Here is a 15568-nt window from a genome sequence, read left to right as displayed (position 1 = left end):
TTATAGTGTGATCCTGTACACAGACAGAAAAAATATTACAACTTTCAGCCTTCTCTAGTCAATGCATTGGAGTTATAGTGTGTCCCCCCCCCCCCATAGAAACATGTGGAAGATTGCATACTTAACCTTAAGAGCCAGTGCAGCGTAGTAGAGTGCTGAACTGGGCTCAATAGATTTAAGTGCTAGTCCACACCTGGCCATAAAGCTCAATGGATAACTTTTTATTTATTTATTTATTATTTTATTTAAAACTTTTATATGCCATCCCCTCATGCCTCAGCATCTCGGGATGGCTTATGGCTATACTGTTTTTAAAAACAGTATAGCATAGTCTAACACTGTGTGGTATTTCTCTTGGGAGCCTCCTTCCTTCCATCTCCAAAGCACACACCCTGGGTTTTCGTGAAAACAAAGTGAAAATTTATTCCAGAAAAAGTAGGGAATGGGGGAATAAACCCACTTGTGATCTAACCATATAAAAATAAGTGGTTTAAAGAACCAGAGCAGATTCAGTGCACACAGCAGTAAGCGGTTTTATGTAACAAATGAATGGCAAAGGACAAAAGGGAAAAACCATCCAGCTAGCACTGTGTTAAGAAGCCTGCCTGGTTCCTTGAAGATCCACGATGTCTACAGCAAAGTTCTTCTGGTCAGGGCTTCTACCCCTTAGCTAGGAAACAACCACATCTCAGAAACCTGTGGAAGTCACTTTATGTGAGTCTTCCTTACTTGCTTCTGACACCTCTTCTGGGAAAGCACTACTCCCCCCCACAACTTCTTTTCTCAGTGGGGCATCTTTCTTCTGGAATTTGAACCCACCCCTTGGATTCAAATTCCACAAAATCAAGAAAACCGGATCAGACCAATGGTGCATCCAGTCCAACACTCTTTTCACATAGTCCATGCAATGCATAATTCTAAATATTTATTTTTTTCGATTTCGATTTTTTTCGATTTCGATCTTGGTAGTTTGCTTTTCAAATCCTTTCCTAATTATACCTGACAAGGAGTTAGCTTTTTTCACAGTAGTTGCATGTAGGTCATCCAGCTCTTCACCACACCCAAGATGCCTTTCTTGATCAGACCTGCTAGCTCAGATCTCATCAGCCTGTACTTGAAACTGGGATTTCTGGCCTAATGTACATTGCTTTACATTAACTTTCACAGAACAGCATTTGCTATTTCGATGCCCTTATTCCAGTTTAGGGAGATCACTTTGAAGCGCCTCACAACCCCTTTTATTTTAATCATCCTAGACCAGGGGTCGGCAACCTTGAACACTCAAAGGGCCATTTGGACCTGTTTCCCACAGGAAAGAAAACACCGGGAGCCACAAAACCCATTTGACATCTAAAATGAAGATAACACTGCATATATCATTTTTTACCTTTATGCTATGTATAAAAAAACTATAGTGTGTTACATTTATGAAATCAATGAATGATTAATTTATATAATCCCCATCTGTGAACGGCTTCCCGTCCTGACTATTTCCTGAGCAGCCACAAAACTAGCACATGTAGTTGAATTTGCAGACTTGATCCACTCTTTGAAATGATTCTTGCTCAGATCAACCTTCTGCATCAGTCCCGAAATGGCTTTTATATCTCATCTCCATCCGGATATTTTTCAGCAACGGCTGTGTGTTTATTCTGGAAATGTCTTGCAACATTTGACTTTTTGTTGTTTGCCAATTTCTCACCACATATTAAGCACACTGGTAAACCAGTCTCGGGCAGATTCATTTACTTTCACTGCTGACATGTACCATTAAACTTTGTTTTCTTCTGAAACTTTTCTCGGATTTATCCATGGTTAGCCTACTGGGGGTCGAAAAGCTCAATAAATCGTGTGCTGGTGGGTGTCACACATTGGCGGTTGTGACACATATTTTGAGTGACAGGAAGCCACAGCAGAGGGATGAAAGAGCCACATGCAGCTCCAGAGCCGCGGGTTGCTGACCCCTGTCCTAGACCTAAACAGTTCAGTGTCACTTGTAAATGTGGCCAATTTACAAGCATTCTCATATAATTTGTGAGTAAGTTGAAAAGCACTGGTCCTAATACAGAACCTTGTGGGACCCCACTGGTTACATCCATTTGGGGGAAATGTCTTGTTTTTATTTTCTGACCATCCAGCAACAGCTGATCCTATTTGTTCAGGTTTTCAGCAACTTAGAATCAATAGGTTTACAAAACAGCAATGCTTAGCCTGTAGATGACCTCAGTCCAGATCATCCGTATTAGAAATGGGGGGCTTCTGTTTCCTAGAACTGAGTAAGCCTGGGACCAGTGTGGGCCTGGCTGAATAGCCTACTCCAGGCCAACACACGGATTCGATTCATTACATTTGTATGCCGCCCCATAGGGCTCTCTCTACCGCTTCCAACAAGACATTGTACAAAATAAATACAATGACACCGAAGCCATGCTCTTTGCGATATGGAATAAAAATAACAAGCCACAATAAGGTACACTGTTTTTGCTACAACAGACCAACACAACTACACTTCTGTAAATTTTTAAAAAACTACCAAGCGAATAACTAACTATAGCGAATAATTAAGAACTAAGACACGAACGAATAAGACATTTCTTGCCGCACAATGAAATCAGAGCTATTCTTCAATTTGCGAGTCGGTAACACAACTTAGCACCACCCACGAGAGCACGTGGCCACAACCAACACACACTGTCCCATTTACACAAAGCTCCCGCTATTAAATTAAGCTCCACCCACTTTTGAGGCTTCGGGCCCTCTCTTAAACCTCTGTCTTGCTCATTGCCTGCCTCTGGTCGTAGCACAATACCTGCAGAAGATATATTTATTTTGGGACAATTTATATTCTGTTTTCCCCCGCATTGTCCATTTTGACTCCTTTTCCTTTATCGCAGGAATATCTATATGTTTTCAGTATGGCACGAAGTGGACAGCCCGACTATGCTAGGCCCGCACTCCGGCAGAAGGAAGCGGAGAGTTTCCGAAACCCCGCCCTCTTTCTTTTCGGCCCTGGACGCCATTTTAGAGGTACACGGGCCGCTCCGCTGTGCTTTCTTCATCACTTGGGAGCTCCCATAGCGGGTCTGTCCGGGCCCTGACGCGGCCGGGCCGAGGATGGGGAAGCGGGAAGGGGGCAGGCGGGTGGGCTGTGCTTGGAGGGTGAGAGCAGCGCTGCAGGGAGCGGATTGGCATGTCATGCGGCGCGGGGTTGCGGGAGGCCCGGCTAGGCTCGCCTCGGCTCGACTCTGAGGTGGCTGGGGAGGCCTGGCAGGTGGGGAGGAGGGTGATGGCTTGTGGGGGAAGAAGGGGCTTCGTTGACGCGGGGAAGCCGAAGGAAGCGGGGTCGATGAGACGCACGTGGCCGCACCGCAGGCTTAGGCTTCTCGTAGAGGAGGTCGCAGCGGCTTCTTGTTACCCGCACTATCTTCTTATTATTATTATTATTATTATTGGTAATATGCTCTATAACCCAATCGCGGCCCACTAATATATGTTTGGCTTTATTTTCGGAGGGCCCTCTTCATTTGTGCCTACCCTGTACAACCACCTCTCCGTAGAGATTTGGCAGGCTTCTTGAGTGGAGTTTTTCCACCCACAGATTCAGGTACATGTGTTTGGACGGCATTTTCTGCCGGCAGTCCTGCTAGTTGTCCCTGATTACCTGCTGAGATACTGTTTTGATGCTTTTTAATCTTAACTTTTATATGATAAGCTTTTTAAATGGCTTGGTAATATGGCTATTAAGAAAAAAATGCATAGAAATTTTCTGCATTAATATTTTGTGTCTTTGAAAGGGTTTTTTCATTTTGAAATCCTATCTGTGTTGAGTAGTAGGGACCTGAAAGACAATGTGCTGAGCACATCTCCATGCCTGGTGTCTCAGGTTCCTTTATTAGGTTCTCCATTTTAAATGAATCCCTGGTGGTAGGCCTAGGGAAGATTCATCTGTGGTGGAAGTCTTGGATTTGATAGATCAATAATTGCCTGATTTTGTAGAAGTCTGTGTCTTTGCCTTAATTAATCTAGACTTTTCTGGTGTGGTACTATCCAGATAGTTTGGAACTGCAGCTTGCACTGTTCCTCAGTTCTGGCTAAATGCGTTGGGCTGATTATATTTGAAGTACAAGACATCTGGCAAGAAGAGCATAGGCTAAGGAAGGTTGATCTTCAGGGTTAAAAACCCCAAACAATCATGGCTGTGTTGTGTGAACTAGCCCTATCACAACTAACAGTTAATATACAATTAGCTCTTAACTATTAGCTATTTACAGTTAACCCACAAGTGTCCAGCTTTGTATGTCACAAAATAATCCCGGAGGAGAGGTTACTTTTTTGAAATTGCAGTGGCATATGATCCAGCAACTTTTGTAGTAATTAAGCCACAATTAACTGCTATGATATCCAAACAAGCCCATTCACTGAGAGAGATTTAAGGCTGTTAACCTAATTCATCAAGGATTTCCTTACTTGCTGAGTTGATTCTTTGAAACATGCTTATTCTTGTAACTTTATGCACAATTGTGCACCATTCTCAAACACTTAAACCATTCAATCTACTTAAGTCAGTAAAGGTGTGATATTTATGTTTATGTTTTTCTGTTGTAGTAATCAGTCAAGATGACCAACACAAAGGGAAAGAGGAGGGGGACACGTTACATGTTCTCACGACCCTTCCGCAAACATGGTAGGTAATATTTCTTGAGCCAATTAAATTTGGTTTGTGAGTTGTTTCCTTTAGCTGACTAAAACATCTTGTTGAGCATCTATCTGAATGAATTTGTGTGACTGCTGAGGAGAGGATTGTATTAGACAGGGAGTCTTCATGTGTAATAATCACTGTTGCCCATATTGGAAAACCTGATGCATGTTCTTAACTCAAGTATATTTCAGTGTCTCCTGCTGGCTGTTACAAGAAAAAAATATATAAAATCCCTCCTCAATAGAATGTAATTTTAAGAAAATATGAGGAAGAAGTGCTTGTCTGTGCAACCTGAGCTTTCACAGACCTGAAATTTGCTTTTAATATTCCAGTGATATGTCAACACACTATGATTGTTAATGTTTATGTTAATGCTAATGTTTGTTAGCAAGTTTTTATGGATTGCTGTGAATATATCCTACATGTTTGCCTGCTATGTATCACATTTGTGTAAGATAATTTAGTGACCGATTGTTACATTTTAATAGGTGTTGTTCCTCTTGCTACATACATGCGCATCTATAAGAAGGGTGACATTGTTGATATAAAGGTAAGTATTAGTCAAAACTGGTTTATGGAGTTCTTGATGCCTTTTTAAAACAGAATTCAAATTAAAGATGAATAAAATGATCTTGATTCTCCTAAAATAATGAGTACTGGGGATTTAACTTCAGGAAAAAATACTGATTTATTTACAACTTTTGTATGCTGTTACATATTTAAATGATAAAATATAAAAATAAACCATGCTAAAACTAAAAAAGCAGTGGTTGATCAACCAAGGAAGGCTTCTGAAATATTTTCTAGTATTACCTATGCACGAACTTATGTATGTATTTGGAACACATTTGGATTGTTCTACTCGTTAAGTTATTGAGGGGATATACAATAAAAGTACCTATATTAAAAAGTTGCAACAGTACAAAAATCTAAAACATTTTAAAACTGGGGGTTAATGATAAAAAGAGTAACATGAATTGTTGAAAGTTTGGTAGAACAATGTTGTCTTCTCCAGCTTTCTGAAGGATGTTGAGGAGCCTAGCCTCCCCTTGGGAAGGATTTGTACAACTGGAACTAAAACTTGCCAGAGTGCTCTCAGTAGATCATGGTACTGCTGATACAAAACACAGCTTGAATGTTCCATGTTGCAGCCTGTAATAGCATTGCCTAGTAAACATTTTGAGCATGAACACTCTGGAGCTTGATGATGACTGTCTCCTATGATTGCTTCTGTAACAGCAAAGTGAGCAAATCATTTCACCGGCACTGAAAGCAAACCAGAGATGTTGTTTGACGTCAGTAATTTAAAATTGATATTTTGAAAGTAGTGAATTGAGCCAGATAAGGTATACTTGAGATTAGATGGGCAGCTGTGTAATTTTTGACATATGAAAGCAGCCTCCAATTCTAGGTTGGTCCATGACATTCCTGATGCATATGAAGTGATCCTTAAAAGGCCCAGTCTGTTGCCTGGATCTGGTATGTGAACAAGGCAGTAGGGTAGTTAATCTAAATGACAGAAGTAGCTTATTGTTTACGACAGAGAGTTTGGTTTAGTTTGGTCTGAGTGGCTTACGTTGGAAGACTTGATTCACAGCAGTTGATATGAAATGCATTTGTTTGCATTTGTTCTTGTCAGTGTCTGATATGGATGGTCTTTTCCCATGAGTTTACTAATTAAAAATGTCAACTTCTTTGATGTGCATTTTGGAATTTATAGTTGTAGATTGATTGTCTACAACACATTTTTCTGACTTTTATTAATAGGGCATGGGCACAGTTCAAAAAGGCATGCCTCACAAATGTTACCATGGCAAGACAGGAAGAGTATACAACATTACTCAGCATGCTGTAGGCATTATTGTGAACAAGAAGGTTAAGTAAGTATATTGCTTGCCATTTGAGCTCTGTTATACAGGTGTCCATCTTTCTCCCCTTCACTTTGCCAAGCAGACATTTCTTGTCTCCATTGGTCATTCAGGTGGAGTACAGAGAATATCCTTTTAAAACCCAGCCAGTTTATATTTAATTGGCTTGGATCCTGTCAGAGGAAACAGATATTCCACAAATGATGCATTCCACAAATCTGAGAACCAGTGTGTTTTGAGCTGGGGCTCGGGAGATCAGAGTCGTAGTCCCTACTCAGCCATGGAACTCAATGGGTGATTTTGGACAAGACACAGACTTTCATCCTAACTTAACTCAGTGTTGATGTGAGGGTAAAATGGAAAGAAAGAGACCTATGTAAGCCACTTTGGGTTCCTTTCAAGAGGAAAAATGTATAAAATAAATGCAGTAATATGTGTGTGTTCCAAAAGCAATGTTTATCCAGTAAGGAAAGAACTTATATTATCTGGTGCTCTTGTTGATTAAAAAATGCATATTGTTGGTATCTTTTTTTAGGGGCAAGATTCTTGCCAAGAGAATTAATGTGCGTATTGAGCATATTAAGCACTCAAAAAGTAGAGACAGCTTCTTGCAGCGTGTGAAGGAAAATGAAAAAAAGAAAAAGGAAGCAAAAGAAAAGGGTACTTGGTTTGAATTAAAACGCCAGGTAATGTATTGGGATGGAGTCAGAGAACACATACACAGAACAGATCTTTCAGTGGTACTAAAGCAAAGAGAAAAAAATAAGCAAGAGTGTTGAACAACTTAATGTGGCTGGACTACAGTGTTAAGCAGTGAATGATGCATTCCTGTGTATGTTCAAATAGAAACCACACAGTCTGGAAGTTAGCATTTTGCTGTCTAAATATGTGTAGGATTGTGCTTTTAAGTTTATCTCAGGAGCAACATGAGGCATATTTGAGGCCACTAACCTGTTTCTAAGTTCTTGCAAAAGCTGCTAATCATAGTCACAGGCATTAGAAAGGGCATTTTCTGTATGTCTCAACTGTACTTTGCTTTTGTATTTAAAGTCCATTTTTAATGGTAAAGTATATCCTGTCGGCATGCAGATATTGAAAGATAGCTGTGCTGTGTTTGGTTAGCTAAAACACTGCAATCAAACAACTGCCTGTTCTCAAATAGCACAGCACACTCAGTCTCAAAAAATGATAAAGAGAACAAAAAGATTTTGTAAAAATGCAGATTTAGAGGACCATTTCAAATTGTGACTGTGTAGCTGATGATACTGTGTCAGCAACCACCTAGCCTGGCACCAGCAATTTCCTGGAAACCCGTCTCACCATCTTGATCCTGTCAGTGTTGCCCTGGAGGGTGCTCACAAGAGTGCTTATGCAGTCCCAGTTGCATTGGATCCTTTGGCTGATTGACATTGTTGTCACTTACCACATTGACTAGGCTGCATGTAACAGTAAATTGAGGGTTGCTTGCAGTTTGCCAGGGTCACATGCTGCCACCTTTTGGGATATGTAGCTTCAGATTTGGCCAATATATGGTTGCTATATAATGTGCAAACCTGAATGCTATGGCCCTGTTCACATGTGATGCATGCCAGCACCATTTGGAACAGGCAAGTTTTGATCAGCCTGATAGGTTATTCCATGTTTGCCAGATTTGGAATAGTGGATTAATCATAGGTTAAAGTAATTGTTATTTGGTTAACCTGCCATTACTCATTTAGTTGATTTTGGGCTTATGATGCACATTTTGCACATCATGAAGCAACTTCCAAAGACAGCAGTTAGCACCATGCCAGTCTTGGGTTAAAGTAATTCTCAGTTTGTTGCTGTTGCATGCAAACACGGTTGTTGCCAGCAGAGAAGTGCCATCATTTCTCTAGAACTTTGAAATTTTAATTTCTACTGTGGAGGCATTGCAAGAAATGCAGCCTTGTATTATGCAATGGTACAAAAAGGGGCAATGCATTATTGATTTCTTGTTATTCCTGAAAGTAGGTGGTAGGTATGGCACTACTTTGCACTGGTATTTAACCTGTATTCCTTATTTTTACCTTCTGGATTGTTTTTACAGCCTGCTCCTCCAAGAGAAGCCCACTTTGTGAGAACCAATGGTAAAGAGCCTGAGCTGCTGGAACCAATTCCATATGAATTCATGGCATAGTGTATATGAATAAAATAAAATTTGTTCCAAAGGACTGAAATATATGTTGGTGTGTTCAGAGTTATTCTTCCTGAGCAGGTGCTGTATCCTTGTAATGAAAATAGTGAGTTACTGCCTATCAGTGTCCCAGTGGCTTTTCTTTATTTTGTTAACTTATTTTGTTAAGTATTACATTCTGTCAATACTTTGTCTCTGTTACGACAAAGTAAATTGGTCCTAAATACACTCTTAGGGATGTACCATTAATTCCAAGTAAGTAATCAGAATGTTGATGTAGCAAATGAAGTACACATATTCATTTGGACTGATTTGCATATCCTCTCAAAGCATAAATTTGGCTTATGTCCATTCACAATTTGAGGTGGGCAAGTCTTTGAAAGATCAATGTTTTTAAAAGGTGTTCAACACCTTGCTAATTACAGTTTATTTTGTTTTGAAGAGCTACCTGTTTGTCCAGTGTATAAAAGGGAACATATCTCTTGCTGGACTTTCAGTTTATACACCTAGCAGACCTTTCCAAAATTTCTGTATTTTTAAGTAAGTCAGGTGCTGATAATTCTGAGATTACTTGCTTCCTGTCCTTGATGGCTTGGTAATTTCATGTGAGTGATATTCCAAAAATGCTTTACACCAAGATTAATTAGGGTGAATTTGCCCAGTTAAATTTGCTCTCCGAAGAGGGAACTCTTTTCCCTGAACTATATTTATTTGTGATAGGAAGGCTTGTGGGAAAATGGAATGATCTTGCTCCTTTTCTCTGGCACATGTGCAAGCATCCATTTTGCTGTAAATAGAACATCTTATATTGCATGTACATTAAAATTGAGGCCTATTGGCATGACAGATGCCAGGAGATCTAGAAGCATGGAACTAGAAATCTTTTTGACAGTTTGATCTTTCTGCATTTCATTTCTTGACAGCTTATGCACTGATACATTACCAAGCCAGAAGTTGAGAGCAGAGGGTTGTTTCTGTACTGTTGCTGTACTCTACCGTTTTTCTCCATGCTATTCAGTGGTTTGGAATTGACTATGTTTTATTACATAAAAGTGGGATTATCTGATGTCTGTTACCACTTGCTGGTAGCTGTCTGATGTGGTTACTGCTCTACAGAGAGGTCTTGGGAAGATTATGGAATGCATGGGTGGGCAGCCTCGTCAGGAAAGGCCTGTTAAAGAGCTGTCTTTAACGGACACACATACCTATCCCATTTGGTAGCTTTTGGATATCGGAAGCATTCCACAGAAAACGGCACCACAAACACCTGTTTACCGTTTTCCATTAATTACAATCTCATCCAGCAAGGCTACCTCCAATTATCTTGGCTATTGCATGGACCAGTGATGGTCTACCAAATAGCAGAACTTTAAGCAACAAGACCTTGAACTTCGCTAAGTAGCCAGTGTTTAGGCCATGTAGTTTCTTCTAATACAGTGTGTCTTCAGAGACATGAGCTGTTTGCATTCAGGGCAGATGCAGAAATTCCATTCCCATGTACTGGCTAGTTGTCAAAATTCAGGTTTTCTTTTTAAATAGTTTCTTTGATGGATTTTTCACATGGATGTAAGACCTCTTTCTGTGCATAAATCTAAAAATGCTGTGTAGTCCTATGAAAAATACTATTTTAAAAGGGAGGGTGCTATCATTGGATTAGCCTTGCTGTGTGCTACCTGTTTTAACAGAGGTGGCATATCTGCATATGGTAGTTGCTGTGGAGCTTGGGCTGGAGGCGGTTTTGCACCCATCCTGTTTGAGGGATCCTGTGGGCGACTGGTTTGCCACTGTACATAGTGCTGCATTAGATGGACCTTTGGCCTGATACAGCATGGCTTTCCTTATATTCTTAAGAAGCCTCTTATGAAGTCAGACCTTTTTCCACTTCAAGCACCTAGAGGCTACCCAAACTACCCACAAAGCTGCAAATATGCCTACAAGCATTCTAAAGGAAATAGTGAAAATATTTGTGCATGTTTGGGATTCAAAAAGGGTCATAGTTCAGTGACATCCCTTTCAACTGCTTGGGCACTTTAAAGAGGTGTCAGTGGCTGTCGACTTACGAGATCATGAAAAGTGATATGTAAAATATTAAGGAAAGGAGTGTGGAGATGCTGGGAGCACAAAAACAAGCCTCATGATTGCAGTGGTAAATGGAGACAAGGTGGCTTTAGCTGCCAAGTTTCTTGGGATACCATGTGGAGGATTGGGGAGAAGGAATATGGGACAACTCATTGTGAAACGAATCATCTGTTCAGTGCACCATAGATTTGTTTCACAAATGTGCCATCCTGTGTTTATTTGAAGGATGTGTTTTGGCACGTAAACCCAGTGAGATAAATACCCTGTTCCTATCTCAATACTCAACATTCTTAAAGTCTTAAATGCTCAAATGTCTGGTTATTTTCAAAGTGCTGACATTTTAGTTATACCTAGGGAATCTGCTAAATATCTGAAAAGCACTCCCTTAAATATTCAAGTAAGTCAGTTTTCCAAATTGAGAGGCACTTAGCCATCTGAGTTTGTCAGCAGAGACAATGACAGCACTTCTATTGAAGCAAACAAGGTCAAATCAGAAAAAGAAATGGGCAATAAAATTATTGGACCTACAGTACAGCCAGAAGAACATAGGAATTGCCTCCTAGTGTGGTATGTTGTTTTAATGGAAAGTTCTCATATGCATTAAACTGTACAGATAATAGTTGCAATGGGAATAAAGATGTGTGGATTCAATCTACAGGTTTTCCTTGCTGATTTTCTTATCAATTCTGGCTGTTGCCAAATTAGTAACAATTAAATGAAACTTGCATCTGGAGGATTTGAACAAGTGAAGTTGGCGTGGACAAGTTGCTGAGAAAAATTGTCTTTTGGACAAGCTGCTAAATTGAACAATGTTCATTTTGGAGCTTGATAGATTTGTTTGGACACCACTTGACAATAACCAACAGCACTGTTTTACAGTAATGCTTGTCTGAATTTAGCAGCAGAATGTATCCGGAAGTAGCTCAGCATCTCTCCATCTAAATTACAGCCATAGACACATTCTTCCCACTTGCTATTATTCAGAAGAGGAACTTGTGGGAGCAGTGCTGTGACGTGAAACAGTGTCACAAGGGACACTTGCAGGAAAACTGAAATCGGATTTTGAATGCCATTTAAGAGTTTATTGGGTTGATCTATGGGTGTTTTCATCTCTCACCTAATCTTTCTTCTGTTTTCTTTTGATTCTCTTTTCCCAAGTATTTAGCTTCCCATTTCTGCATCTTTTGAGGCATTTCTCTTCATTAGTTCTCTTAGTTCTCATTGTCTCCCCCACATCTGTCACTTAACCTTGTCACTTAACTAATTAGACTCTTAGTTCTCATTGTCTCCCCCACATCTGTCACTTAACCTTGGCGTTTTGGAAGTTGAATCACTGTTCTTTTTTATACTCAGCTAGCTAATTTCCGTTGGTTCAAAATACAGTGAAAGAAGCAAAGGCTGTTTACCCCGTGTGGTACACGTTTAAAATTATCATTAAATATATACCTTTACAAAGATGGGAGTCAAAATAGGCTGAAAAGACTTGCCAGATGGAGCAGCTTTTGTCTGGAAACACCAAGCCAAATTCTAAAATAGCAAGAAAAAACTTAGATGGAAAAACAGGCAATTAGTGGAAAAGTATAGCTACATTAGAGAGTCATTCTGTGGAATCCAGGAAGCTATCCTGAAAGCTGAGATCATAATATAAGAGTAAAGTATGGTTTCTACTTCGCTGTTTTATTGGGATACCCAGTTTATACTAGTAAGTGGGTTAAATAGACATGCAATTGAACTATGAGATGTGTTTTTGAGGTGGGGGGGCGGGGTTGCTTGAAATGCAAAACAACTCCAGGCAAAAAGTGTGTGTTAAGCCTACTGATTTCCACCACAGTATTGTAAATACTATTTAGCAACTTCTTATGCACCAAAGATAGTTAAGGGTCCAATCTAATAGGGATGCCCATAACGCTCTAAACTTGAAGCTACTCCAACCCTACACAAGACTGAGGTGGTCAAAGAGCAGAGACTGAGACACTGGGGAGCAGAGGCTGACCATGAGGGAAAGTGTCACAGAAAATACATGTGCAGACCTGGTGGGCTTCTCCAGATAGGTAGTTCCTAGGAACTGTCAAATGCTGCAATGCTGAGACACTGCCTGAATACCTCTGGTCATAGTGCTGCGTGCCTCCTCTTTTCCCTGCTGTCCATGGAAAATCCCCTAAACTCCATTTCCAAGGTCACTCTTGCTGGCACGTTCCTTTCCTCACCATCTGCAAGGAGGAGACAGTGCTGCAGGCAATGATGCTGCAAGCACTGGCTCTCAGTCACAAGGTCCGAACAATGTTCTGACCTGTTAGCTACATCTCTGAAAAATCCTGGGGCATCTAGACATTACTGTGCTGAAAGGCTGATGCTCTTCAGTTGTTATTCCCATATCACAAGTTGGGATGCTCTGGCTTTTGATGCAGTACAGATTTATATTTCCATCTTGTAGGCTGTGGTATTAACAAGCCGTATTAACAATGCACTATTATGCAGGCCTGTTATAGACCATTTTCTCAGCTATAGGTTGCAACATGGATATATAACAGGGATGGACGACCTTTTTCCTTTTGAGGGCTGCATTTCTTTATGAGTAATCTGTTGAGGGCAGGAGGCAGATTGTTCTTGTCAAGTTTTGAACTGAGTGCATCAAGGCTGTATTGGATGGGGCTGGGGTGGGGGGGAGAGCACCCTTATTTTGGAGTGGGCCCTCACGGTTGTCACTGGATCCCTGAAGAAGTCAGAGTCACCACCTCTTCCATACCACCATTCAAGAGACTTACTTTTGCTGGTTGATGGTTGGCAGCTGCCACTGTAGTGGAGTCCTGTATTTAACAGGTTAAGAACAGAGGTGCTTTTTGACAGTTCCTAGGAACTACCTATCTGGAGAGGCCCACCAGGTCTGCACATATATTTTCTGTGACACTTTCCCTCATGGTCAGCCTCTGCTCCCCAGCTTGCCTTTGCCTCTTCAAAAACAACTTCCCATCCTCTCTGCATTCATACCACATACCTGGAACACTTTTATTCCACTTCAAACAGTCATTCCTCCCCCAAAGCTTCTTGGGAACCTTAGTTTGCCAAGGGTACTGAGTACCATTAGTGGACACCTATTCCTCACACACAGGTACAGTTTCCAGAGTTCCTTGGGAAGAGGGATTGACTGATGATCCATTCTGAGAATTATAGCTCTGTGAGGCAAATAGAGCAACTCTTAGCTCAGAATTATTTGGGAGAAATAATTACTAAAGTGGAATAAAAGTATCACAACTGGAGTATATTCAATGAATCAACAATAAAAGATTATTTGATGCTTTGAGAGGCTGGTACTCCCAAACTCTGGACTCTGAAGTCATGGGGAATTTCCCACACATACGAGTGTGCAAAAAGTCAATGGTTGCAGAGTCCACACAAAAAATTAAAAGAAACCATACAGTGATGCTCAATCCAGACTGCTGCTTTTGAGCGAATATAACTACATGTGTTTGTATAAGTGTGGGTAATTAGTGCCTGAGTTTCTTTTTTCCCTCTTACCTCCCTGTCCCTTTCCCCTTGTATGCCATATCTTTAGATAGTAAGTTTGTGAGTAGGAACTGCCTTATTAATTCCACATAAGCCACTCTGGGAACTTTTTCTCTGGGAACTTTTTGACTGGAGAGTGGGGTATGAATGTAATTTTTAAAATTCATTCATTCATTCATTAAAAATCAGATAATGAGAAATAACTTTTAGAAGCTGTCATGGTTTCACTTCAAAAAGAGATACCCTTATCTTGCATTCATTACTCAACAGAAATTCAAATAAAATGCCAAAGTTCATGTTTATTGTATAATCACAGGTTGTACAATCTTGGAAATAGGTGTGGCTCTCACTATCATGAAAGGACCCCCCCCCCTTCTTAATCTGTTACTACACAAAATTGAATTGCATTGATTTGAATTGGATTGGATTGAATGCAGAGGATATTTGAAGTTAGGAAGAGGGCTGCAAGATATAAAGCCCAAAGTGGGCAACTTGTCGTAAACAAACTGTTCACACTGTTTTGTAGCCCACACTACCACAATCCAGTGCATTGGTGACTGGAAGAAAAAAGTCTTTTAAAAGGAAAATTGCTGTTTGTTGCTGATTTTTGAGAAGTGGCAGCCAAAAAGAAGCCATTTTAAGGCTTCTTTAAAGCAGTTGCATAGCTCTATAAACCAAGACCAGTTCCATAGTTCCACTGTTTCCACCAGTGCACAGAATCTTCTAGTTAGTTTGATTTCACCACTGTTTCATGTGTTCCAGTTTCAGAGGCAGCAGGTGCATGTATACCAATTGGCAAGAAAGGGGAGACAGAAGGTGTGCAGAATTATGCACATTGTAGAGACATAGAGATTTTTTCCCCTTTCAAGGTCATCCAATAAAGTTGATGGGTGGGAGTTAAAAGGACAGCTAAAAGCAAGGACTTTTAAACATAAGGCATAGTTAAACTGTGGCGTTCACTTTCATGAGATGTAGTGATGAACACCAATTTATACTCTATGATGTTGGATTATCTCCTGATTTTACTTGGTGTGCCAGTGTCTCATGAGCTGCCCAGAAAGCCCTCGGGCTTTGTGGCGGCACACAAGTGTCATAAATGAAAGAACCTCCAGCCTCAGCAAAGCAGCTGTATTCTCTATCTCTTTTGGGGCCAGGGAACGAGTGCATCACAGCTGCAGAAGTTCTTCATCCCAAGGGCTGGATTCCATTTCAGAGAAGCACTCAGGGCTGCTTTCCAGTGGCAAGCTAGGCCAAAGGCAAAAG

General features: G+C 40.5%; 1 protein-coding gene and 2 non-coding genes across 6 annotated transcripts; all 3 read left to right on the top strand.

The window, feature by feature from the left end:
• Positions 1 to 2986: 2986 nt before the first annotated feature.
• On the top strand, positions 2987 to 8769 carry RPL21 (ribosomal protein L21). 4 transcript variants are annotated; one of them, XM_044442378.1, is made up of 7 exons: positions 2999 to 3027; positions 3513 to 3604; positions 4606 to 4684; positions 5188 to 5249; positions 6467 to 6579; positions 7103 to 7253; positions 8636 to 8769. In XM_044442378.1, exons 3-7 carry the CDS (start codon positions 4618 to 4620, stop codon positions 8723 to 8725), a joined length of 483 nt encoding a protein of 160 aa, XP_044298313.1. In that variant the 5' UTR covers positions 2999 to 3027; positions 3513 to 3604; positions 4606 to 4617; the 3' UTR covers positions 8726 to 8769. The 4 variants fall into 4 exon arrangements, with proteins under 4 accessions (XP_044298315.1, XP_044298313.1, XP_044298314.1 ...); XM_044442381.1 differs by lacking the exon at positions 2999 to 3027 and adding an exon at positions 3065 to 3081; XM_044442380.1 differs by lacking the exon at positions 3513 to 3604 and having other exon boundaries at positions 2987 to 3027.
• LOC123029593 lies at positions 5898 to 5974 on the top strand. The gene has a single exon (XR_006415948.1). It is a non-coding gene; the product is annotated as a small nucleolar RNA SNORD102 (small nucleolar RNA).
• Positions 6627 to 6758, top strand: LOC123029600. Its single transcript, XR_006415955.1, has one exon. It is a non-coding gene; the product is annotated as a small nucleolar RNA SNORA27 (small nucleolar RNA).
• Positions 8770 to 15568: the final 6799 nt, after the last annotated feature.

The sequence above is a fragment of the Varanus komodoensis genome, unplaced genomic scaffold, assembly GCF_004798865.1.
Source record: "Varanus komodoensis strain SLA01 unplaced genomic scaffold, ASM479886v1 scaffold4, whole genome shotgun sequence".
Lineage (NCBI taxonomy): Eukaryota > Metazoa > Chordata > Lepidosauria > Squamata > Varanidae > Varanus > Varanus komodoensis.
This window is presented reverse-complemented; position numbering and strand designations above follow the sequence as displayed.